General features: G+C 38.0%; 1 protein-coding gene across 6 annotated transcripts; it reads left to right on the plus strand.

The window, feature by feature from the left end:
- The first annotated feature begins 363 nt into the window (after positions 1-363).
- On the plus strand, positions 364-25,447 carry LOC110372929 (PRL-1 phosphatase). Of its 6 annotated transcripts, none has more exons than XM_021329957.3 (6): positions 364-481; positions 20,242-20,434; positions 21,013-21,484; positions 22,454-22,620; positions 23,674-23,805; positions 24,364-25,447. In XM_021329957.3, the coding sequence occupies exons 3-6, from the start codon at positions 21,377-21,379 to the stop codon at positions 24,473-24,475; spliced, it is 519 nt and encodes a 172-aa protein (XP_021185632.1). In that variant the 5' UTR covers positions 364-481; positions 20,242-20,434; positions 21,013-21,376; the 3' UTR covers positions 24,476-25,447. The 6 variants fall into 6 exon arrangements, with proteins under 6 accessions (XP_021185632.1, XP_021185633.1, XP_021185635.1 ...); XM_021329958.3 differs by lacking the exon at positions 364-481 and adding an exon at positions 14,100-14,306; XM_021329960.3 differs by lacking the exon at positions 364-481 and adding an exon at positions 14,314-14,465.
- The last annotated feature ends 541 nt before the right edge of the window (positions 25,448-25,988 follow it).

Genomic DNA, 25,988 nt, shown 5'->3' on the forward strand with positions numbered 1-25,988 from the left:
TTAACGACTTCCCAAAAGAAGGGGTTCTCAATTCGTCGTATTCTTTTATTTTTCAGTTTTCTGTTTCTTCGCATTTGCATTTTTAGGTATTATATACAATAATAATACATAATAACAATTACTTACGTTGTAAGAATAAATGTATCTATTATTAATAAGTGGAGTGTAGGATTTTTTGTATGTAAGATTTTTGTTTAAATAAGTTAAATTATCATAGTAGTGAACAATATTAACAATACCTACATAAAATTCTAATTGAACACAACAATATACCTTCATCATAGTAGAATTAACTATACTTGTCATTGCAACATTGTTGAAAAATGGACTATCGGTAGAATATCAAGCAAGTGGCAACATTGAAATTTTAGTTTAGCAAGTTACTTGTGCGGTGCACACGTTTTCCGCGTGTGTAGTGAATTTCCTTGGCTGCTCACGGCTGCAACCGTTCAATTTCTATTCAATGTGTATGGCTGTGAAGGTGAGTTACATTTTTAATACGTCAAGTATGCTTGCAGTCATAAATTTTCAACAAAATCATTACTAAGGTCGTGCCCTCGCTGAGCGACAAACGTCAGCAGGCGTCACGAAACTATTTAAATTATAATACAATTTGCATTATCCTGTTGTACTAACTTCTGTATCATTATTCTGCTATCTCGCTTTAGTTAATTGTGGTTCCGTAATCAGAGTTCATGTGGCCGCCGCCCAATAGAGAAGTTTTGATAGCCACCGTTCTTGTGTTACGCGTGGTCTTCATTTCATTGTTCGAATCCTAATTCTGCCGACCAAATCGCCGGTCGATACACCGATGTCGTTCTGTAGAGTGAGTCACGCAATATTGTCGACATAAAAAGTTATGATGTTGCTGAACAGAACATTTGCAACCTAATCTAACTGGCTAGGTACTTACTGTAGGTACTTAGTGTTCTAGCTATGTTTAAAATTGGAAAGTAAGCTGTTGTAATGTGGTTGAAAGTTTCAACTCACAGCAAAACATTAGTAGCATTTGTGAAACATTTACTTACAGCTTGCTGCACAGTTTATATTTAGCTGTCAAGATGTGACTAATTTGTTGATAAAATGGGTCAGCTGGGTGTATTCTGTTTATGTTCAGCCTGCAATTTTGGTTCATAAATATGTATACAGCTTAATGACACTTAAGATGTTTGTCCTTGTTAAATATCTACATGTTATTTAACATAAGAACCTAAAGCTATTCTTAAATGCAATTTATTCTTACACTTTTTACTTGTTTATTATTAAAATTAATTCTTTAAATGTCACCCAAATGTTTATAAAGAGTGTGATTGTTATGCCACCAATTTATAAACTAAGCTGTGGCTGTATGATTGTTTCCATTTATAATGTCCATTGTCTTTGGATTCACTTTGTCCGTGCCACCCATAAATGATTTGTATGTGCTTGTTAGTGCATGTCGCATAGAATGGCACCATGAAGATGATTTCTGATTGTTGTCTCTGCCTGTTCTTGATTTGATTAGTATATTCCTTCAGTGAGTCCTTTGGCAGTCTATGAATGAGTGAGTGTGAGATTTGATGGGAGTGTTGAGTGTTAATGTGGATGTTTATAGATTAAAGAGGACAGCCGCCAAAGACACCCACTAACCAGATAACATTAGACGGATGGTTTGTGTGTAAAACAATGTGGCTGCAAAGTTAGTGGTACTTACAAGTAAACTAGAAGGCATGGAAGAAGAGGATGTGCTGCACCAACTATTTTTAGTTATTTTTATAACACATTGAGATAGGGGAAGGGAAATGACGATATATCTAAGTAACACTTTCCATTGGGCCTACCTACTGTTCACAGATACAAAAACTTGTTTACAAACAAAAGTTGTCTTCCTGTATCAAAGAATTTTACCTGCCAGACATTGGAATGTTACCTTCCAGTTTTTTTGTTTGTTTTTATTGTTCAAAATATTACCTGGCCTTTTGCTTGTCTGATTGATCATAGTAATGAATGGACTGTCTTTTTATGCAGGTTTTTTCAACCAGAATGTTTTCATTGGTAATGTCACTTCTTAACTGTATCATAAATGTTATTACTTCATCCAAAATTATTACCAATCGCCATTCTATACACACTCTAATAGCAAATTGTCTACGACATTAAAAAAAATCTAAGCGCAATCTTATTGCTTATAATACCTACATCATTGACGTCATCATTTTACCTGCATGCATCCAAGAATGCTTGTCCTCACATTTCCTATGCTTTGCAAAACAAACCTCCAGCGTTTGGAGTTAATTGCGTCACAATTGCATAATGCAGTTTATCGATAAGTTGTGAAACACGAGCTGCGGTAGTCATTGTTTTAACACCGTTTCATGCACGTGTAAAGTCTACGAACCTACTCGCTGCGTAAGGGTTTAAATGTAGGTACCTAGATATTATGCTGAAACGTTCACTCAGCTGCAGCTGTCCGATCGACAACGTAAGGCGAGATAGACACCTTTGTGTGTCCTTATGCGGTTAAGACCTTGCAGGCAACATGATCCTCTAAGACCGCACACGGAGAGCAACTGAGAAACTGCTCTACTATACTAAATATAGTTAATAGCTTTACTGAGAACTTTAATATTGATACCAGTTTATTGCTCTGGCGTAAAATATCAGGACTCTGGATAGTGCGACGACCCGACCTTGACTAGCGTGTGTTGACCCTGCGCAAGCGTTGGTCCGTTACCCCACGCACGATCCCGCCTGACCACATACAGTGTGAGGCCACGCCAATTTCTACCGATTTCATCTAAAACCGTTTTAGCTGACAATGTTAGGTATGTTGACGTCACCTCGCACTTGGTTAGTCAAGTAATAAGACCCCATTGTTTGGAGTATTCTTTAAATAGACAATTTGTGCTAGCTCGTTGCTACACAAATCTTCACTGACTGGTACCTACGTGCTATTTTCCAGTTCATGGTTCCCATTCCTTCCATAAATTAGCGTTCCCAAGTGATTTGTAATGACGCACGTGTAATAAATACCTATTTCTTAGAAACTATAGTTGTTTACTGTTTCTATTTTCAATCTTTCTTAAAGACGCCATTATTTTCTTTCCGCTATAAATAAATAAATAAATAGTTTATTTATTTTATTTATTTATTTATTTATTTTTATTTATTTATTTATTTTTATTATTATTTATATTATATTTTATTATTATTATTATTTGGGGTAAACATTTCTGTTTCTTAGCCATTTGGCTAGTTTTGACTGCATTTACGAGCGGGTGCCAAGTAAATGCAGCGTGTAGTGTGTTATTGTGTGTGTTGAGGTGTTATTTCATGTTCGTCCAATTGCATGAACTTTCTCACTATTCGGCACGTATTGAGAATTGCGGCTTTTTGAAGTTGGATATAAGTGGAGTCTTTCAGGTCTATTAACTTGAGGCTACGGTGAAGGTGATTGGGTATAACACCCGTAGTGGAGATAACTATTGGGACTACATAAACTTTGTCTTGTCTCCAGATTCTTGAGACTTCTTCTTTTAATTCCTCATATTTGCTGATCTTTTCGCCTATGGTTTTTTGTAGATTATGTGTGTTGGGTACTGCTATGTCTATGAGGTAAGTGATTTTGTTGATTTTATCTTGAAGTGTTATGTCTGGTCGGTTGTAGTGTACTGTCCTGTCGGTGAGAATAGCGCGGTCGTAGTATAGTTTGTGTGTGGTGTTTTCTAGGATAGTTTGTGGTGTATATTTGTAGTATGGTGTGTTCGTGTCTTGTATGAGTTTGTGTTTGATTATTATTGTGGGGTAAACATTTCTGTTTCTTAGCCTTTTGGCTAGTTTTGACTACATTTACGGGCGGGTGCCAAGTAAATGTAGCGTGTAGTGTGTATTTATTGTGTGGTGTTGATGTGAGGTGTTATTCCATGTTCATCCAATTGCATGAACTTTCGTACTATGCGACACGTGTTGAGGATTGCGGCTTTTTGGAGTAAAATGTAGGTGGAATCTTTAAGATTTATTAGTTTCAGGCTGTGGTGGAGGTGATTAGGTACAACACCCGTGGTGGAGATGACAATGGGTACTACATAGACTTTATCTTGTCTCCAGATTCTTGAGACTTCTTCTTTTAATTCCTCATATTTGCTGATCTTTTCGCCTATGGTTTTTTGTAGGTTGTGTGTGTTGGGTAATGCTATGTCTATGAGATAGGTGATTTTGTTGACTTTGTCCTGAAGTGTTATGTCTGGTCGGTTGTAGTGTATTGTCCTGTCGGTGAGAATAGCGCGGTCGTAGTAGAGTTTGTGTGTGGTGTTTTCTAGGATAGTTTGTGGTGTATATTTGTAGTATGGTGTGTTTGTGTCTTGTATGAGTTTGTGTTTGAGTGCTAGTTTTTGATGGATGATGTTTGCGACCTGGTTGTGTCTGTGTGTGTAGTCTGTCTGTGTGAGTGTTGTGCATGCCCCTGTGATGTGTTGTATGGTCTCCGGTTGTGTGTGACATTTGCGGCATTTGTCATTAGTGGCTGTGGGGTCTTTGATAATATATTTTCTGTAGTTTTTAGTGTTGATAATCTGATCTTGGATTGCTATGATAAACCCTTCGGTTTCTGGGAACAGGTTACCGATTTTGAGCCATTTATTCGAGGCTATCGTGTCTATGTGTGGTTGTTCCAGGTCGTGTGGGTGTCGTCCGTGCAGGACTTTCTTCTTCCAGTCCTCTATTTTTTGTGTTTGTGGGTCAGTAGTGTTGTTGTGTTGTGTGTCTGTTTGTTCGTGTAAGTTGAGTGGAGTGTAGTTGTGATCATTTAGCGTAACCGATTTATGGATGATACTGGTGTGTGATTTTGTGTGGAAGAATGTTTTCAGCCTATGAATTTGTTTCTGCCAAAGATAGTTGATGTCTATTAGGCCTCGCCCTCCGTTTTGGCGTTTGATGGTGAGACGCTCTATTGCGGATTTCGGGTGTAGATTATTGTGTTTGGTGAGTGTGGTGCGTGTTGTTCGTTCGATTTGTTGTATGTCAGTTTTGGACCATTTTATAATTCCGAACGAGTAGGTCAATATTGGAATTGCATAGGTGTTCAATGCTTTGATGAGATGTTTTCCAGAGAGTTGTTTTTTGCATATTGCGGTCACTCTCCGTTTATACTCTGTAATTAATGTGTTTTTAATAGAAGTATGGTCCAATCCTTTGAGTTGTTTGTAGCCTAGGTATTTGTACAGATCTGTTGGTTCCATAGCTGCAATTGTGTCTGAAGTGTTAACAGTGTAGTCTCCCGGTTTTACTTTGCCCCTAATTATGTGTAGTGTTTTGCATTTGTCTAGTCCAAATTGCATGTTGATGTCTGTACTGAATTCTGTGGTGATGTCTATTAATTGTTTCATGTCTCTCTCTGTTTTTGTGTATAGTTTAATGTCATCCATGTAGATGAGGTGTGATATCGTGATTTCGTCTATTGTGGTGTGTTTTAGAGGGTATCCAGCTTGGCAGTTGTTGAGTAGGTTGGACAAAGGGTTCAGCGCTAGGCAGAACCACAATGGACTCAGGGAGTCGCCCTGATATATACCTTTTCTAATAGATATTTGTCGTGTTGTGATAGTGTCGTTGTTGTAATGTAAGTGTAATGTTGTTTTCCAGTGGGCCATGATGTGATGTAGGAAGTCTATTATTTTAGGGTTTATTTTGTAAATGTGTAATATTTGGATTAACCATGTATGTGGGATACTATCAAAAGCTTTTTTGTAATCTATGTATGTACAGTGCAGATTTCTATTCTTGGTGGTAGCGTGTTTGTGTATTACTGAGTCTATAATTAATTGTTCCTTACATCCCATGTGGCCTCTTCTACACCCTTTCTGTTCCTCTGCTATAATGTTATGGTGTTCAATGTGTTTGTTGATTTTATTTGTGAGTACGGAGGTGAGTATTTTGTATATTGTGGGAAGACATGTGATTGGTCTGTATTGGGAAGGTTGAGGTGAGTATTGAGCCTTTGGTAGCATGTAAGTTATTCCGGTTGCGATGAAATCAGGTATGTTTTGTTTTCCTAGGACTATATCTGTGAAGTTTTTTGCGATAATTTTGTGTAGTGAGTCAAATTTTTTATACCAGTAATTGTGTATTTTGTCAATACCAGGTGATTTCCAGTTGTGTAATTTTGCTGTAGTGTAATTAATGTCTGATTCTGAAATGTCTGTGAATTCCATTTCTGATAGTGTATTCCATTTGGTTATTTCCTCAGTTATCCAACTGGCTTTATCGTTATGTTGAACCTCTTCTTCCCAAATACCAGCCCAAAATGCCTCTAGTTGCTCTGTTGTTGGTAATTGTGTGTTAGTGTTAATGTCAGTTGTTGTGTGTATTTGTGATTTGTGTAAGTTTCTGTAGAAGTTCTTTTCGTTAGTAGCAAACATGGTGTTATCGTGTATGCGTTCCTGTGCCTTTTTGTATCTCCTTAGCCTATGAACTTTTAGCGCAAGCTTCTGTTTTAATGTGTCTAAGAACTCTTCAGGCTTTCTGTTGTCATTCTCGTGTCTAGTGTGTGTTGTCATGTTCTTGAAAATAGCTTCAACTCTTTTAACTACTCTATTAGATCTATTGTTGTTTATATATTGCGTTAGTCTACCGCAGTCGGCTCGTAATTTTTCGATATCTCTTTCGAGTCTTTGTTGCCATGGTGGTTTATTTACTGTTCTTGGTCTTGTGTTGCCAGTGTATTGTGTAATTTTATAATTAAGCTCTTCGGATATGACTAACGCTGTGCAGTATATCAGTGTATGTACGTCTATAATTGTCATGTTTTCATCTATGTATTGGTGTAGTATGATAGTGTTAAATATACGTACTAAGTGAGTCAGTTTTGGTGTGTATTTAAGTTTAGGTAGCTTTGGGCGTACTGCTGGGTCCATCCCCGAGTACTGTGTTAAGGCAGTTTTAAGTTTTTCGTGTATTTCTTGGATGTACGTGTCTGATAACTGATTTTGATGGAAATTTTCTAGTGTTTCGATATCGTTTTCTAGCGTTATGGTAATGTTTTCAGTTTGTGTGGATGTGTGTGTGCCTTGTGAGTATGGTAGTGTGTGAGTGTACGGTTGAGATTGTGTGTTTGTTTGAGATTGAGTAGGTGAGTGTGATTGTACTTGTGTTGTGTTTTGTGTTGCCGTGTGTGTTTCTGTCATAATGTTGTTACTTAAATCTTCTAGCTGTTGCCGCACTTCTTCTTTTAGTTTATCTATTTCTACTTGGGATAGAAGTTTATTCCTAACTATTGCTCTTCTTTGATCTGAAATGCGTTGTTCTGAGACACTAATTTCGGGGTACTGTCGTGTAAAAAGTTCATGCAATTGTTGTCTGTAGGTAGTCAAATCTGTCTCTAATTTAGTGATATAAAGGTAAGTTCGCATGATAAAGGTGTTTACTTCTTTGCTCCATCTCATGCGAACTCTTGGTTTTCCAGCCTTGGTGGACGCGGGCATGAAGGCACTTGCCCCCCGCGCAACATTCAAAGCTGGCAGTGGTGGATAATATCTCATACTAGTATGAGGAGGTGATGGGTGTGTGGGAGGTGACGATGGTATCGATGGTGAGGATGCTCTTGAGGGTGTGTAAGAGATGGTACTAGGACTAAATGGTTCTATTGGAGTGTCTGTACGGTCTGTATGTCTGTCACCATCGTCACTGTTGTCGGCTGTAGTATCTTTGTCGGTGGGAGCCCGCCTGTTCAACTCCTCACCGCTGACGGTTCGCATGCTGTGACACCCAGCGTCAGCTCCAGGTGTGCCCCGGCGATCGCCCCCGGGCAGCGGCCCTATACGTTTTCTTTTAGAACGAGTCTCCATGTTAATGGGTTACCTTTGCCTTGTTAGCCGTATAAGTTTCGATAGTATACGTGTCCGCCCCCCACGTGGTCTGATGTTCGACGCGGACGTAAGGTAGGGATTTAGGGGGCTGATTATTATTATTATTATTTTATTATTATTTATTTATTTTTATTTTTATTATTTTTATTTATTTATTTTAGGGTAATGTGTACCTAGCATAAGATGCATCTGTATACATTTTGCAATAAATAAATAAATAAATAAATAAATAAAATAGTTTAATGGTGGCGTTAGTTTGCGACTACAATAATCGTTTTGTTTACCCTGTTAATAAAACCAAACAAAACAATAAACCTAATAATATTTTGCCTTAGACAGGCCCACTTCAATAATCACATAGGTAGACATTGATTTAAAAAAGATATCCAAATGATATTAATCATTTACAACCTCCTCTTTCTTGGGAAGTCGGTTAAAAAAATCTGACTTTGCCACAAGAATGATATTCCAACGTGTATTTTTATCACGAACGCAAACTCTAAACATTGGAATTTCCGGAAAGCGCCACTCAGACTCGACTTAAAGCTGTTAAATGGCGTGGCCATTAAGCGCCGCCCGTCTCGGGGGAGAAGAGGGCCGCTTGACAAGCAATAACTACCTACTACGTACATAGAAAAACTCGGGCTGCTATTCAGCAAGGGCTAAGGTCGTTGCTCCGTGCTCCTTGCATAGTCGGGCTTTCGAACCGCAGGGCGACGCACCCAGCCCCGTCCTTTTGACACAAACAACACGTATTATTCATTTACGCTTAAGATTGATAGGTTTCTGAACGAAACCTGTTTATATATGTTTCTAGATCATAAAAGTATATTTTTAGACAGATATTAGCGTTGAAAATAGCCTTCGTTTTTGTAATAAATTGACAAGAAGTTCATCGTAATATATGTTGAAAGTTCTGAAGCTCGGTTTCTAAACGGTATACCATCTTCAGAGTTGTGTTTCATTACATATATGGTTTTCATGAGACGTGATGATGGATAGCGGGTAAATAAGATAATGAATGTTACCTTATTTAGGTATTAATCCCGTGTAAACAGCATCAAGCTAAAACCGTACTACCCCAAGGTTCTATATCGAGAAAGGCAGAGGCGGAGGAGAATATGCGAGGATTCAAATCTAGAATAATATGCAGAGATACAACTCTCTCGTTCCCTTTTATTCAGAGCTATTTTTAGGAAAGCCTTGCTTTGAACCCTTTAACCGTCTTTCCCCTCCCTTCTATATTCATTGTTATTGGATCAATCGCGTTCTTGTGTTTAATGTCAGAATATGATATTAAAGCTGCATTGCGCGTTCTAAAGACATGAGTCTATTCACGATCGTGTAAGTGCAGGTAAAGGGGGTCAGAGACGCGGCACAGTCGCGCGGGCGGATCCGGGTCACTAAGCCAGGTCGCCGACGCCGTGTACCGCCACGGTCAGGACGTTCATCATATCGGCTAATTAAAAATAACATTATTTTTTAGCACATTTTCAAGTTTCCAAACAGACTGGCGCCAAATCCAAAATCCAAAACATACCCTTGACTTACCCATATCACTATGGCTACTGAGTTTATGTAGCTCTAGTTGCCGCTAGCGGATTCTCTCGCTTCCCAAAGGAATGGGGACTTTATGCATACGAGTAAAGAGCAGCCTCTCTACATTTATTCGTATACTTTTTCAAATCGAACCAGTACTTCCTAAAATAAGCGTGTTGGAAAAAACACTAGCTTTACCAGTTAGAATAGACTATTATTGTGTTCATTTGAACTTACGCTATAGAACAGACTTGCAGGTGACAAGTTTGAAAAAAATACACAAGTAAAAAGGATTCTTGGAAAGCTATTTATAATTGATAGTGGCCTGGGTTCTGGGAAAAACCTAGTGTCCTAAATATAGTCCATCGCCCACTGCGCGTGACGTCATGCGCAGTACGTCACAGTTAATACGTCACGCCCCGACTCTTATCTTCCAGCGTTTGTGTAGCTAGAGCTACTGTATATTTTATTAAAGTTTTAGCTTCTAACAAACTTCAATAACAAATTCCAAATATTTCCGTTCGTAATTTCAAAGAAAATGATGAAATTCCCAATATCTGAAACATACCAAAATTATCAGATTTTAAACTACTTATCTGCACTACATACATAGATTAAAAGACAGGGAGTATTACGTCCGTGCGTAAGACCTTGAGATCTGATATAAGTATATGACAAAACTTTTCAGATCTTATCTCTTTTGAAAAACAGCTTAATAGCATCACGAAAGAAAAGAAATCTGTTACATACACTGTATCACATGAGCCTGGAATTTATATGGAAAGTTACAAGTAACGAGGCAGATGCGTCAAATTACTACGCACCATTTAGGAGCCTCAACTTAAAACTAAGAAATCATAATGGTTTTCATAAACCAATTTGTAAACTAAACTGTCTAATGAAAATCACCTGATCACTTCAGACAGATAGTTGTTTACAGATCGCTAATGAACTTGATCATGCATCACCCCTCGCCGGTGAATGCAAAGTTCATCGTTGTAAGGTTCAGCTATTATCATTTTACAAGCCACACGATGATAACATGCCATACATCACCCAAGCATCTGCCTGCACGTTGATAACTCAATAAAACATCACAGATTTATGGCTCAACATTCTCGCGCTAAAAATATCTAAGGCAATTTAATATCTTGATAGAATTCTTGAATAACCTTTCCTAAAAATGGAGACGTAGATAGAATCATCCGGAAAAAATAAGGGTTTTAGATTGAACTCAGTGTAATTTTTTTGTTCAAACCATATGTTATTATGAATGTTCAGACTTTTGAAGTGGTCAGCAGTTTATTAAAGTTCAAATCCGTGTCTGTCTGTAGCAGACATAAGGGGCTAGAGGCGCGGGCGGAGTCGATGACCGAGTATTGATCCCGGCGAAGTGGGTCGCGACCCGTTTTCCGTTGCATACACCCAAGGGGAGCGGTGCAACGGTCATCTCGATACAATATTGCATTAGGTTTAAGCGAATAGGGACGTTCATCGCCTACACGTGGACGTGTTCTAGATACACAGACGTCTACAGGTGATGTCAGTTGTTTCTACTTTTCTTCTATCTTTTAACCCAATGTTATCAGCTTAAATGAAGAAAATAACTTTGGATATGGTTAAAATGTTCTTGTGCTCAGTAGTTTTACTTAGTATAGTCTTAACCTTCATAATGAGATGGAGTTTCATGTCACATTTGATCAGCACGCCCATGTTCCATCTTATTGAGTGCCGTGACTCGGATCGTATACTTATGTACAGTTTTCTACGAATAGAATGAGGCTGAATTACAAGACTGAAGATTAAAGACTTGGATATCTACGTTTATCTATTTGATTACACAAATAGCAATAGTTAGAGATGAAGAGTACATTAATATTGAAATTGCAAGGTTAGTATTCGTATATTTTCATGAGTGTTGCACAGGCAGGACGGTCGATGTGGTGCGTGGCCTTCGGCCTTTTAGTACCCGAGTTGCTAAATGTCAGTCACGTCAATTCCGTGTTTCACCGTAACCGGTACCGAGTTATTGCCCAGCTATCCTGCTAAATTTTAGTTAATTCTCTGGTAAACACCGAGAGGTGAACCTCTTTTTCGTGGACAAGGGAATAGTTTCTGAACCAAAACCTTGTAACTTGTCCGCATGACTTCGCATGGAAAGTTTAATGTAAAGGGAAAGCCTGAATAATCCATGTCAGATAATGAGGTCGGATATCGATAGAACGCTTTCCTCAATCGGGTGCGTTTGTGTGAATAAACTTCTGAAGGAGGCACCTACGTTGAAGCGTTAAATCGTTGTGATTGGTCCATTGCGTGGAAGGTAAGTATCAGTGTTGTGAAAGTTGATTTGCACCGCGTATTCCCCTCCATGCTGCATAAAGATGTGTCGAGCGTTCACTTTTCACTGCTGGAATAAATGGCATTATAACAAAACTAGGTGTTCTCAGGGTGCTATTATATTTCTGGGATTATAACAGAACGAATGTTATAAAATGAATCCGAGTTTTCCTTGTAGGTTTTGGCCCAGTTGCTAATCTTGTACTGTATCATCTTATCTAGTTGGAAAATTCTGGACGATATAAATCATTTTATATGACGTTCTTATACTATCTAAATGATATGCCCATTCTTATATTATCAAAGTTATCGGTTATTCTAGAAATCAATATTTATGATAGAATAGCCGGTAACCCAAAATAATCTGGTACGCCCGTTGCCATGTTGCCGCGAATGGATTTGACCTTCAGACTGTTTTATATTAGGAGTTTTGGACGCCATGCGCCATAATACGCAGAGGACGTCCCATCTAAATAATTAGTTTTTTTTTTTAATAGATTTGGTGTTTAATTTTAATGCAACATGGAGCCCTCTGAATATGAGCATTTGTAGCTACCTGTTGTATTCCAAATTATATTACTGCGGCAAATAGCGACATGTTTCATTAAGATAACTCCGCTTTTAATACATAGTTTATCAGATAAACATTTATCAAATCTATAATTACTGCGATATGTAGAGCGTTACTGTGAACTGATTTTAATCTGAAAGGATTATACTTTGCGGTCCATGACGCTGTTGACGATATTTCAATATGTTGAAATTGATTAATGTTAGTTTTCTACAATTCTGCATACAATTAAATTTCAGTACTTGGCACGTTAGCAGTGGGAGTTGTTCTTCTAACAATGGCCCAGTTTGTTTATCCTAGGAAAGCACGTTGGGGCTGGAGCCACGTGCAGAAGTCACGTGGGTGGGACATGGACACGTTGGAGCAAGCCATAGTTCAACAATAAAATTTCATTTCTATGTATTAACGCTCTTTTAACTGGAACTTCATAAACGGGGCGTGGATCCTCTATATTCAATCTGTTCGTTCACAAAAGGTGAACATGCCCAATGTTTTGAAATCAGTTTAAATAATAAAACAGTCACCAATTAATTTTTAGGACGACATACATGTAGGCCTATTTTGAAATCAAGAAGAACTTGAAAACGTTAACCCAACGAGTCTATGATCATGTAGGTGATTGAACTTATAAATCTGCGTTACAGTTTGTCTATAAATATTTATGTATGATCTTCATCAAGGATTTTGGATTAAGATAACACGCGCTTTATTCCATCTAAAATAATCCAACCCACAAGATAAATACCTATTTTGCTCAGTCTATTCCATTATTCTCAATGGACTAGAAAATTTCCCCGCGCCGTGGGTGGAGCTAAATTTATCCGAAGCGGGTTGTAGTGGGCAGGCTTCGACAATAACGGCAGCTGTGTCACAAAGCCTGTGTTTCCAGCTCGACGTAGGAGGACATTCCCTATTTATCCATGCGCTTAGTAAAAATAATGTAGTTTGCAACTAATAAAGGGAGAATTTCATGTTGCGCCATTGAGTGACAGAGGTCGCTTTGTCGATAACCTTAATTGAACATTTTCAGACTTGCATCATTGTACCTATCTCATGTGATAAATTTTTGGGTCTTGCATTGTTTCACTAAAAATACCAATAGTTCTTCCGGGAAAGTAGATAAACGGTAGGAAAGATTTTTTTTAACTTTGTAAGGATGCAAACCCCGGATGACTCATTTTTGGAGCTACTTAATGAAAAGGTTGTCCTCTAAACATACCGGGTGCAAGTTGCGGGCAAAAGATGGTACTTACTCGTATACGTATAGATTGCTACGCGTGGGAGTTTCTTAATACGAATTCTTTCTCGTTTTTCTCGCTATTATTAGATTGTGACCGACGGGCGGCGTCGCGGTTGCTGGTCGAATCTTCTCGGTCACAGATGCGTTGTTTAAAATGCAATTGGTTCGGTTACAGGTGCTACTTTCGATTGAGATGATAATAGGAAATACAAACTTGACAATTTGAAAACTAAAAACTAAACGGCAATTAAATCGAACGGTAGGTCATATTGCAGACATATTTAACTCATGATGAAACGGCTCGACTCCTGTTTAGTCTTGTGTTCTCTAATGAGTATTTGAAACATGATTCATTATTCCTTACCGTTTGAAAATGAGATCTATCAAACAGTCATTGTTTCATTCTTATGGTGGATCATAACTTGTGAAAAGTTTGAAAACTTGTGCGAAACGTGTGGGCAGACTGGTGTGCGTGCGTGCAATTGGATGTGGATAGCGGCGTGCGGCGCGGAGTACGTCTGGCAAGTGACGCCAACGCCCCCGCCTGCTCCACCGGCGCGCCGCGCGGCGTGACGTCTCGCGACCGGCGCGCCAGTCTCTGCACGACCGCGGCACGGACAGTGTCGACCCGTTGCGATGTAAACGCCTAACCTTCAAATCTGTCTACAACGACAGCCTCAGTTGCGTGTGCACGATAGTTTCAGTTAATTTCCTCATCAGTTTATTAACTTTATTTTTGTGTTACAAATAACTGTTTTCTCATCCGCCGCGCCGGATTCACGTAAGTGAAGTTTTTGTGTCATCATTATCGTCGGTGTCCCGCATTACTGGCGCCTTTTGAATCCTCAAGAGTCGTGCGAGCGTGACCAAAGTAACACTGTGGAGAGCACGTAAACCATTCGATCCTGGTCGGTTGGATATGGTCAAAATCAGTGGCCAGGTAATTTTTTGATATTGCACAATTTTATATAGTTTTGATAGTGAATCATCTAGAATAGATTGCAATCCTGCTTGAAATTATTATTCAATTTAAGAATCAACAGGTGTTCAAACTTCATCTTAAAAACGTGGTCACGCTTAGCACTTATCATTATGAGGATTGAAACTCTTCGATTTCCCAAAAAGGAGGACTTTTTCGTTTTGTCGGAATCTTTGTTTTCCGTTTTATGAAATTCGCACATTAATTACCTAAGTGCAAACTTCTGACGTTGCGACCATACATTACCCAGTTCAGTTATAGAGAATTACAAATTCCATAGGTTAGTGTCTTTGCGAATATAACAATGAACCAGCCAACTGATTATACGTTTAACACAAATGAAATGGCATTATAATCTTCCATTTTTGTAGAATGAATGTAGCGTGCTGGTTAAATACCACGTTTATATGTACGCATTGTATTAATACAATTCTAATACCATTTACTTCATAGCGGGTGTGGCTATGGTGACTTCAATAGGAATTCTTAGTGGTATCATAACAGATACTCCAATTTGTATAGCGGCCATGGAGTTATTAATATCCTTGACTGTGATTATATTTCCAGTTTCCATTATTAATTTATATATTGGCTTTATTATATCAGATTTCTTCGTCCACAATACGTGGGCTATCAATGTCACGGTCAATGACGATATAATATGTCGCATCTCCTTTGTTTGTTGCTAGTCGATGTTGTTTATCGTCCACTTCACTAATTGTCTTTGCTTTGTTACATTTATGTGCTTGTTTACCTTGAAGGTTTTTAGCTAATCACAGTCTTCACATTTTGCATGCAATGGCCATACATAGGACTTAAATTCTTGGGTTTTTATACATACATGATTGCATTTCAATTAATGCTAATGTATTCAATGCATTTATAATAATATTCGTTATAATAGTAACAACAAAACATCACTCATTAGGTGCATTTTATATAGACGTTTTTATTGTATTTTGATTCTCTAAAATTACAGTAAGGACCTGTTACAATATTACAAAAGACAGTAAAGTTTTTGTCGTACGTTTGAATAGGATTTGGGTAGTAAAAAGTTGCTATCTATTTATCGATGCACTTACTGTAGTTCCTCGCCTAACTTTAAGGTATCAGGTAACCATGCAACGCGTAGAGCTCAAAAAATATACATAACAACGGAAAATGTTCACGACGCTAATGCGAAATTAATTAGGGTAGAAAATCCATTTTCGTTTGGCCCTAGTAAAATATATTGTAGAAGAGTTTTCTTTTGTATGTGTTAATTAAAAATATTATTGTAGACTTGACGCAAAGCCATTATCAGATAGATATGGTGGTAATGAACTGCATGCAGTTAATACTTTAGTCTCGAAGAAGTTGCTTGTTTCTATAAATAAGATAGCGACAGTGGACGGATATGACTTCATTCAGATGAACACATAAATTACTTATATTGCCCGAGATAAATACTGATAACATTCTCTTGATGATATATTTCAGTAAATATTAGAATGTTTTCAGTTTCATTTGTGATTCATCATAACCTAGCTCAAGTAGTAAACATTTCGGCCTGATGGAAGTGTTGACGCAGTTCGGTTTTTGTTGTGAAATATATTTTACGCTTTATATTTCCTGTGAAATGAGTCGCAATTCGCTGACCTGGCTCGGTAGTTAATGGAAATTAAAAACAGAATGTATGTTACAAAGAAATGTATGTTTCGCGGTCATCTGTTATTTATTATGATTAAAAGTGTTTACTTCGTAGGCTGATATTATTAAAACTTTCTCCTTCTGAATGTATTATAGATGTAGATCATAATCTACGTGTGGTCGTAAAAACACATTGCATTGTAGCCAATATAGTCTGCCACCCTGTTTTGGATGTTAAGCATGATGTCATGTGCGCATAATCCGCACTCTAATAGGTAGCAAACGAGGTGCGTCGGGCCCATTCAAAGTCAAATCGTTTTCAGTGTGCTGGTATATCTATGTTATACGGAACGTAGCCAAAAACTGACAAATAAAACTTGTATCCATGTGATAAACGTTTGATACTGTACCTAGTTTGCCACATAATAAACAACGAAAATAATCAGAATTAACAAAATTCTTACTTGCATGGGAATACAGTTCCACATATTTGACGACATGTAGTTTGAAAGGAATCAACGATATAAAATATTAAACCTCGCATTGATAGCACATCGTCATTTTGTTTTATCTGGTAGTGGCCTTCGGTTCTACAGTCGCTTCGTGACTAAATCATGAGCTATCGCTATTGTTCACATCAGTTCATAATAATCCCGCGAGATAGGCGGATATGGGTATCAGATTGATCTGTTTTACATTATCATGAAATGGATGAATGCTCAATGAAATATCGTGCACATTCAGTGTCATCTGGTAATGGATAATTCCGCGATGAGAAGTCGCAAACTGTATAAATGGTTCAGCTATCCAAATTACGGTATTTAAGGCGAGGAAGTGGTCAACAATAATTCCATAACCGGCACGCGCATCTAAGGCGCCAAAAGGGGTCGGAGCGTCTGAGCGGGGCGAGGATAACAATACGCGCGCTAGCTTATAACTAAAAGTCGTAAGCGACAAAATGGTTTTGTAATTTTAATATTTAGAAATGATAATTTAATAAAAATTCCTACTACCATTTTAAAGAGTATGTATATACTCAACTACTAAAAAAGTTAAGAGGCTTAAATCGGCCCCGTTTGCCCATAATATGTGAATCTCTTTTTAAAAAGAGGTATGTTTGATATATTTTTCTCTGTTATAAAAGTTACCTAATCATGTTTCTACAACTAACAAAATAAGGCTTATATCATGAACTTTCAGGTAACCAAGTTGTATTTTGATCCGTTTTGTATTTACTGAGAAAAATTGACATCCTTGGCGCCAAAAATTCCAATTCGTCCTCTTAAAGTCGTCGCTCGTCGGGACAAACACTTTAATCACCTAACAGTAATTACTCAAAGCACTTAACTACTCATTGTCAAAACAGGCTTTTCATGACAACTGCGGTTATGCACTGATAAGCATGCACAAGTCCGCGATGTGGTTCCTTAATTCAACATACACGCGGCAACATATTTAGTGACAAAATATTATTTTGCTGTATTTGAATTGCTATAAGATATCGGAAAACGTAGTTATCTTTACATTTGTCATATCTTGGAGCAAAAGTGACATAATCTTTTCTAGAAACTGGGAACACAATAGTACCGTTTGCGAAACCATTTGCGTTCTCCTAAAAGGAAATTAGAATTCTACCAACAAAGAAAAACAGAAAAACATCAACCGCAAAAACTTGATGTGGAAGAAATTACGTTTTAATACGAGTTGGGGCTAACAACATCAAGGTTGGTTACGACCGCTTCCTAGAATTACCGGCAATGAAGCTAAATGTGCAACTAGTTGCATAGATATTGTGGTGCGACGACCTCGCCCTGTTTCCGCCATTACTACGGTACTAGACGTTAGAAGGTACTGAAAACTCAACCCTTCAGGGTATACACCTACGTTGCTTTATTGTATTGTTTTGTTAGTTCGCCAACTCGTCGTGACACATCACGTAGACCTACTTCAATTATAAATAATGAAAATTACGACGTTTGCAAATTGGGGAGTCACTCGTTCCGAGAACATAGTTCCATAACAATTTACATGTTTTTAACTTTTTATTAATCTACCAGTACTGCAGTTAAATATCATTATCCACTTTAACTGTAAAACTTAGCACTGTTAATACTTGTGCGTGACTTTGACCAACACAATGAAGTACATTGTTTCCAATAATTGTTTGCCGTTCCTCAAGTACTATGTTATAAGTTCAACATGGCGGTGTTTGCCACGTGTCGACGCTATAAATTCACTCTATGTTTTCTTAGTCTTCATCCATTGAATTCCATAGCTAGACTGCCAGTGCTATAGATAGACCAATAACATCCGCATCCTCGTGCCCTTGCACTGTGAACGGTACTATAAGTCAAAAATACTATAAGTATGTAATTTATTTACAACGGAATAATAAAATGTCCTTATCGTATGGTAATGAGTACACCTAATGACCTGAATAGTGATCGAATTGGACGTAATGCACAAGATTTATTGCTTGATGTTGACAAATAATAGGTTTTTATATCAGAACCAGTTCAATAATGATTCAGTCTTATCTGGTAAACCTGGGGGTAAATATAATCAGAAACATTTGCAAATAATTGTAGCAAACATCATAGTGGGTTTACGTGCAGATTGTCAAGAGGCAACTGTATTGGATCTCGTGGACCTAGTTATCTCGGCTAGACGTACTCTCGAGTTCAGACGTTACAGATGTTAGTCTGAACCGTCTGCATTGTTGAACATGTGTGCAGTCTGGCAGGAGTTTATCGACCGTCTCGTCCAGTTCAGACAATCCATCTTTCGACTGCGGCTGCAGAGGGCAGACTCTTTGTCTGAAAACTGCTTAATTGTACATCTTTGTTCATTTCCATAACGATGTGTCTGGCGTTAATTTGCTCTCTATTAATTTTGTTACCAGAGCATTCATACTAACTTATACATATAGTGAGAAAAAAAACTGCGGAGAAGTTCCAGTTTTCATAAATCAGCACTGTGTAAGCAGATAACATGTTATTTCGGTGACATCGTCACTCTTATTTTTATCTTTCGTTGACCGTTTCATCTAGAATAGATTGAATGGGCAATTATGTCGTGCAGCGTAATGACTTTGTTGCTTGTAATAGAACCACACAAATTAAATACTCTCCTATTATGAAGATTAACTTTGTTCTGTGGGATCAGGCATGTATTTGCGCTCAAGGAAAATTGAATTCTCAAAATGAGATATCCTTGGTCGCGTCTGCGCGTTCACTGTTCCTTTTGGCCTGTTCCCAAGTCTGCGCCATCTCCTTGATAAAATCTGAAGGAAATAAAGCAAAACACTTCAAAATATTTGTGAAGATTTTCGTGTTGTTAGGTAAGAGTGGGAGGGGAAGGAGAGTAAATTCGATTGCTGCCAATGTTTTGCATCGAGATTGTACATTAAGCATGATTGTATATTTGAATGTAAACATATGACGTGTATATGTAAATCCCACGCCGGTATAGCGGCTGCCAACAACTCGTACGCCGCTGCTCGAGTCGCGCCCGCGCTGCTCCTGTAATTCGTCGTCTTTATTGTTTTGTGCTAATTGTGACAAAATTGTATTTTTGCATTGAAGTGTTGTTTAGCAAGACACCACCGAGTAACGCGTAAGATGCCAGATATTTGGAGGGCAAACGATATAATTCATAGCGTGCTAATAGCATTGTTCACTGTTTTACCACATTTGTTGAATAAATTTCGTGATCTTCAGTTGTTTAGAAATGTGTTAATAAGCGTTTGAGCTTTAGAACGTTAGTAATATTGTGTTCCAACTTCCATAGCTACATGTGAATAATCTTTATTCGATGAAGTGTCAATGCCATTCGTCTATCAACAAGGATCGATAGGTATAGTTGATATCCAAGTCAAATATTGACTAAATTGTTTTATTTATCTTGCTCCCTTTCCATTAATAATAAATTTTATCGGGACATTTATATGAGTAGGTACTTCATTGTCCATTGGATCTATTAATATACGCCTTCCAAGAATCATTTAATCCTCGTGTGCGTAGTGCAAATTCAGCACTAAGTCATCGTGGTATTATGATAACTGAGACGCTGCTACATTTAGTTAATGGTTGTTATCTGTTTGTCACAGCTGGAGATCCCTTCTGTGGCGACATTGATGGAGTTCCGCTTGGACAGCGCGGAGTACTGCCAGGCCCAACACAAATAAACTGCAGGGCGTTTCGTGCGACGAGGGAGCGGAGCGTGCCACCGCTGGACCCATGCTGCCGGGAGCGCGCGACACTACGCATCCCAAGCGCTGTACCACGTACACCCACCCACAGGTAACTACTAGCTCCAGTTAACTATCAACCGCCATATTGAAACCAGAGTGGGGTGTACCCAAGCCGGCCGTCCCACGACCGAACTATCAGTTGTTATCTGCTCCTGACCAAGTCAAGAACGCGATACCGCGATAATTCTGTAGCTAAATCCGTTTACCTAACGCGTTACATCACTATAATAATATATGTGCACTTGTTGAACAGGTATTTATCGAAATACATATAGCAGCGATGTTGTTCAGATGGCGTTGTGTTTACATATTGTGTTATCATACTGTTGTGTTGTGTATAAGAGTGCTGAGCTGCGCGGCACGTCCACAATTGACGCGATGTTGGCTCTGGATCAGCTCGGAAATACCGATGTCGATGGACAGACATAGGCGTTCAGAACATCGCACGTCCACATGACCGAAACTTCGCTTTATCCCAAGCTCTATTTTTAGAAGCCATTTTTTATTCCACTTCAGTCGTTGCTCTGGCTTTGACGCAAATACGCTTTAAAAATGATATTCATCGTAAATCACAGCGCGGTGCCGGCTGGATCGCTGACATTAACAAATCTATTATTTTTGTTTCAGTTACCTTAAATTCGGAAGCCACCGTTAATTGGAGCATATCATTCAGTTGCCGAAGTTAGTGTGATTACAAAACTTATGTTTTTCGCATAATTTCTTTTAGTTCCATTCCACATTCTGAACTTTAGTTTGTTCGTCTCCGAATGCGATCAAGTGGTTGAAAGCGACATCCATGCGGGTGGTTCTCATTATATAATTGGACCCTTTCTAAACAAAAGTAACGAAACTGTCGTGTGTTGTGTGGAAATAGAGTGACAGTTTGTCTGTTAGACTGTGACGGACCGTGACATCTTTCTCTGACGCGTGTGACGTGACTACCAGCTGGGTGCTGTATCTTGTGTGACCGGAGAGCAGCGACTCGATCACCATGAAGCAGAAGGACATCAGGCCGGCGCCCTCTCTCATCGAGTACAAGAACATGCGGTTCCTCATCACCGACCGCCCGTCCGACGTCACCATTCAGTCCTATCTTCAGGTAAATATTACACTTTCTTATATCTTCATCAGTTATTAGGTCAAACTCAAAACATGAAATAAATAAATAAATAAATAAATGAAATGTTTTTGTCACGTTCATAAGTTTCACAGTATTCCGAATTCAACTTTTGTAGGTAAATAATTTCAAAAGGTCAAATCCTAATAAACATACGGGTGCTTTGATAAGTCAACCAGTAAGGAAGTTCTGTTTTTCTTTGCCTGGCTTCTTCTTAAAACTTTGCATAAATCTTTCCGCGAGTCCTTGTGACAAGAAATTCTTTCTTCCTCATAAAGACGGCGATTTTTTCACGAGTTTTCAAGCAACGCTAACCAAATACAAGCTATAATTGACGTCGTCATTAACTTGGTCATTTTTATTTATTTACTTGTGGTCAGTGTGGTTGATGATCAATTAATTGTTAATACATTATAATATTAATGTAACGTTCTAGATTTAAATCAGTTGTGGTCATAAGAAATATTCCAGTAAAAAGTCATACGGTATGGCGAAGGTAATACAAATAAAACAATGTAAAGAAAATCATCACGTATGTCTTCTAAATAAGAGTAGTGACCTAACCGCATTTCATTAGGAATATTTTGAAAGGCAAGGAATTAAACCTTACGCATACCGGTCTCACCAGTTCTGCTGCGGAGGTCCGCATGAAATATTCAGCTTCATCTGGTTAGACTGGAAATCAACACCATTACATATCTGGAGGGAGGGGCAACGCAATATATTTTCTCAAATAACAGCAAGTATCTTACTTGCTGAGATGATGGCAGACAAGAGAATGTTTTTATTTTGACTTAAAGGTTGCCGCAAATTGACAAGTTTTCAAATAGACCTCATACAGGATCTTTTTAAGAGTCAGAAATTAGATGCACAGCCTCAAAGAGTAGATCTCACAGAAATTCCTTTAAATTGGTAATGCTGTTACTAAACAAGCCGTTCCTCTTGGTACAGGAGCTGAGGAAGCATAACGTGTGCACGGTGGTACGCGTGTGCGAGCCCAGCTACGATACGGCGCCGCTGAAGGCCGAGAGCATAGAGGTGCGCGACCTCGCCTACGACGACGGTACCTTCCCGCCCGCCAATGTCGTCGATGACTGGTTTGAGATTCTGCGTGAAAAGTGAGTATTGCTTTCTAGGTTTTCTATTGAACCCCCATTTTTGTTCTCCAAATAAGAGGAGCCATGCCGTTATGAGCCTGCTGTATCTTCAGACTTGTCTATTTTGTCTTTTGTTCATCAAAATTTTTGTGATAGCTTCTTGTCATGTCATGAGATATATTATCCCGACATTAGACTTTAGCCTTCACACTGCCCACTCTGTAACAGTTTTTATTTTATTAAGTTCAAAACTGTCATAAGTTTTAATGTTTTTAAAATTTGTGACTTGTGAATGTTAGTCTAGAATTCGATTTGAAAATCATAATTCCTTGGTCAGTAACTTTTGATATCTCTGCTACATTTCAAGCAAATTGCTAGGGTTCATTATAAAATATTATTGCGAATTATTTTTGCACTTTAACGTTAGATAAGATTCTACTGGAATGCAGTATCTGTATAAATATTTGGGCGTCACGAAATAATAGTGTTTGTTCAGTTAATAAAGTAGATGCTAGTTATTATGGGTGACGCAGATGCAAAGTTATCATTACGTAAGTGCGGTATGGTGTGACGCACTGATTATGATCGACACATACTGTACGATATATTCCGTATTCCATGGTTCCTTTAATACCTATAAAATGATTTGTTACGCGACGTATTATTGTTCGTCGTAACTAGAATTATGTAAATTGTGTTATGTTTGGTGTTGTGACCACATTATCAAACGTTCCTCGTGTTTGTTTTGTTAGTTATTACTCAAACAAGCAACTCTGTAATGGCTTCATTAACTGAACGTTCCTCAGTGGGAATGAAACGATTTAAGTTTTAGTTGCTGGGATGTTAGTTTCACTGTTATTACTTGAAATACCAAGAACTAGGAAGCGGCTAGAGGCATCTCATTTACATAATCCTGAAGCTAATTATGAATACTGATTCCTTAGTTACTATCTACATTTCCAGTCTCGATAATTTCTTCACTCCATCAAAGTCCCACAAAAGACTGCTTTGAGATGAAAAAATAATATTTAGTTTTCGAAATATTTTTGCTAAATGCGTGTTTTCGTTCGGCAGAGCGCAGAACAAGCCTGAGGCGGCAGTGGCGGTGCACTGCGTGGCCGGGCTGGGCCGCGCGCCCGTCATGGTCGCCATCGCGCTCATCGAGCTCGGCATGAAGTACGAGGAAGCCGTCGAGACTATTCGAGAGTGAGTATCATGGACTTGAAAACACGATGCAGAGGATGTTGGGCCTTTACATGTTCTAGAACTTTATGAGAGAACTTGACAAGGATTGGCAGACTCGTCATAAAATATGAGTTTTGTGGTCTTTATGGAGCATTAGGGAAATTAGGAAAGCATTATAAGGAAAAATAATTTCCTGAATTCATGGAAAATCTGCTATCACACAGTGATTATGATCGCTTCGATATACAGTGTTATTTCATCACTCAAAAATATATTATTTGTTTGATACGAAAGATGATAAATATTGCCGCGATGCTAATCAAGAGGACACGATTATTCGCTGAAGGCTAAAAATATATTTCTGCATGAATACTTGCACGCTACCTTATAAGCAGGCAGGATGCTTAGGGGCGTGACGTACATGTCAATTAATTGATAATTGAACAAGTAACGCGTAAAAGTGTATATTTATGCACATGTTTAAAGCGAGGTGTTGCCTTATATGGTTGCACTTATGCAGGGAACCTGACTTCAATGTTTTGCTGCCACGAAGCTAAAAGTGTTGTTTATGTATTCCAGTCAAAGGCGTGGCGCCATCAACGCGAAGCAACTGTCGTACTTGGAGAAGTACCGTCCGAAGTCGCGGCTGAAGAAGAACGGGCACAAGGGGCCCAACTGCTGCGTGCAGTAGCGTCGTAGGAACCGTCCTGCGCCCGTAACAGCGAATGTAGCTCTGCTTTCACACACACACTGACACAGGGGAGCATAGACAACAATCAATTAGTTTTTTATCCTAGTGTCGCCTCTTTTTGACGACTATTTTCTTTATTTTCTCGTTTCGTTGGGGGGTTGTAACCGAATTCTGCCTTAACCTGCAAGAGCTTGGAATTAGCACATTCCTTTTGAGTTAAACCTGACACGACTGAGAATTTGGTTATGATCTCGGTACCTTAACTACCCGTCTACAACATGTTTATCCCGGGTTTTCTATAAAATTTAATTGAGAGCCTTATTGTAAGCTAATGTTTGTATGTTGAAAGTAAAGGTGTAATAATCCTTGTGCTGTAACGTGTATTAGTGGAATATGTTAAATAGAAGCGAGCCACGATTTGTGTTCATAGTTGAAACAGTTACTCAGGTATTCAAATACCTATATTGAATCATAATAAATTTCAATATCCATAATAATACGAAACAGTCAATGTCACTTAGATTTCTTTTCAGTTTATTATTAATATGTCGTTGTGTGGTGAAATCATGTTTTCCTATTATTTTCCTTTGTAGAGACTTATATTTGCCTATATAATAATAATTTGAGACATAATAGAAATCGTTATGGTTTTTGTGTTTCTTAAGACAATTTGACATGAAATTACCAATAAATTTTGCTTTTATAATATATTGTGAGAAATACAATGTTAATTTGAATGCTTTACTTAGCTTGGGTTGCCTACAAGCATTCAGCCTTTGACTAGTTGCCCAAACGTGATGAAATTCTAATCAAATGCAATATAACCTGACTCACCGAAAAGTTCCAATGAAGAAAATAGCTCTTTGATATTATTTTTCTATTTCTAATTTTATGAAGATTATTATCGAAATATATGAGAAAAGTGTAACTACAAGAACTCACATTCTTAAATAAAAATATTTATAAGCAAAATGGATGTTTTATTTTAGTTATACTGTTTACAAAAGTGTTCAGCTTATAGCTAAAACTTAAACTATGTGAGGTAGCAGTGGAGGTGTAGCGTTTACAATATTATTAAATAACCTGTTCGAGTAATTACATACATAACATCTGTTTACATAAATAAACAAAACTACATTATAACATTCCAGAAAAAGTATACATACAAATATATTAATTATTACCAATAACAAAGATATAAAAATATGGTACGATACTGATATAAATTATACATAACAATTATTTATTGGTATCCTATACCCTTGCCCTATGCAATTTGTACTTTTTGTTGACATTATTTGAACTTATAGATACTTACACTTAAAAATACTTAAGTACTGAGATTGGCAACAACCGCAACTTGTTAAATGTGATGTGTGGTATGCCTTTTAGAGATACATATGTTAAATAAACCTAGTAATATTGCGTTGAGATTGAAATAACAAATATTCGAGAAGTTACTTATATACTGATAATTGATCTTAAACATTTTTTTAAATTGAACACATACTTG

This window comes from Helicoverpa armigera, chromosome 3 (assembly GCF_030705265.1).
Source record: "Helicoverpa armigera isolate CAAS_96S chromosome 3, ASM3070526v1, whole genome shotgun sequence".
Taxonomy (NCBI): domain Eukaryota; kingdom Metazoa; phylum Arthropoda; class Insecta; order Lepidoptera; family Noctuidae; genus Helicoverpa; species Helicoverpa armigera.

Excerpts from the sequence above, each read along its gene's own strand:
- LOC110372929 (XM_021329957.3), top strand. The coding sequence starts at position 21,377 with ATGAAGCAGAAGGACATCAGGCCGGCGCCCTCTCTCATCGAGTACAAG. Across the intron at positions 22,621-23,673 it reads TTTGAGATTCTGCGTGAAAA|AGCGCAGAACAAGCCTGAGG; the intron begins GTGAGTATTGCT and ends TTCGTTCGGCAG. Across the intron at positions 23,806-24,363 it reads GCCGTCGAGACTATTCGAGA|TCAAAGGCGTGGCGCCATCA; the intron begins GTGAGTATCATG and ends TATGTATTCCAG.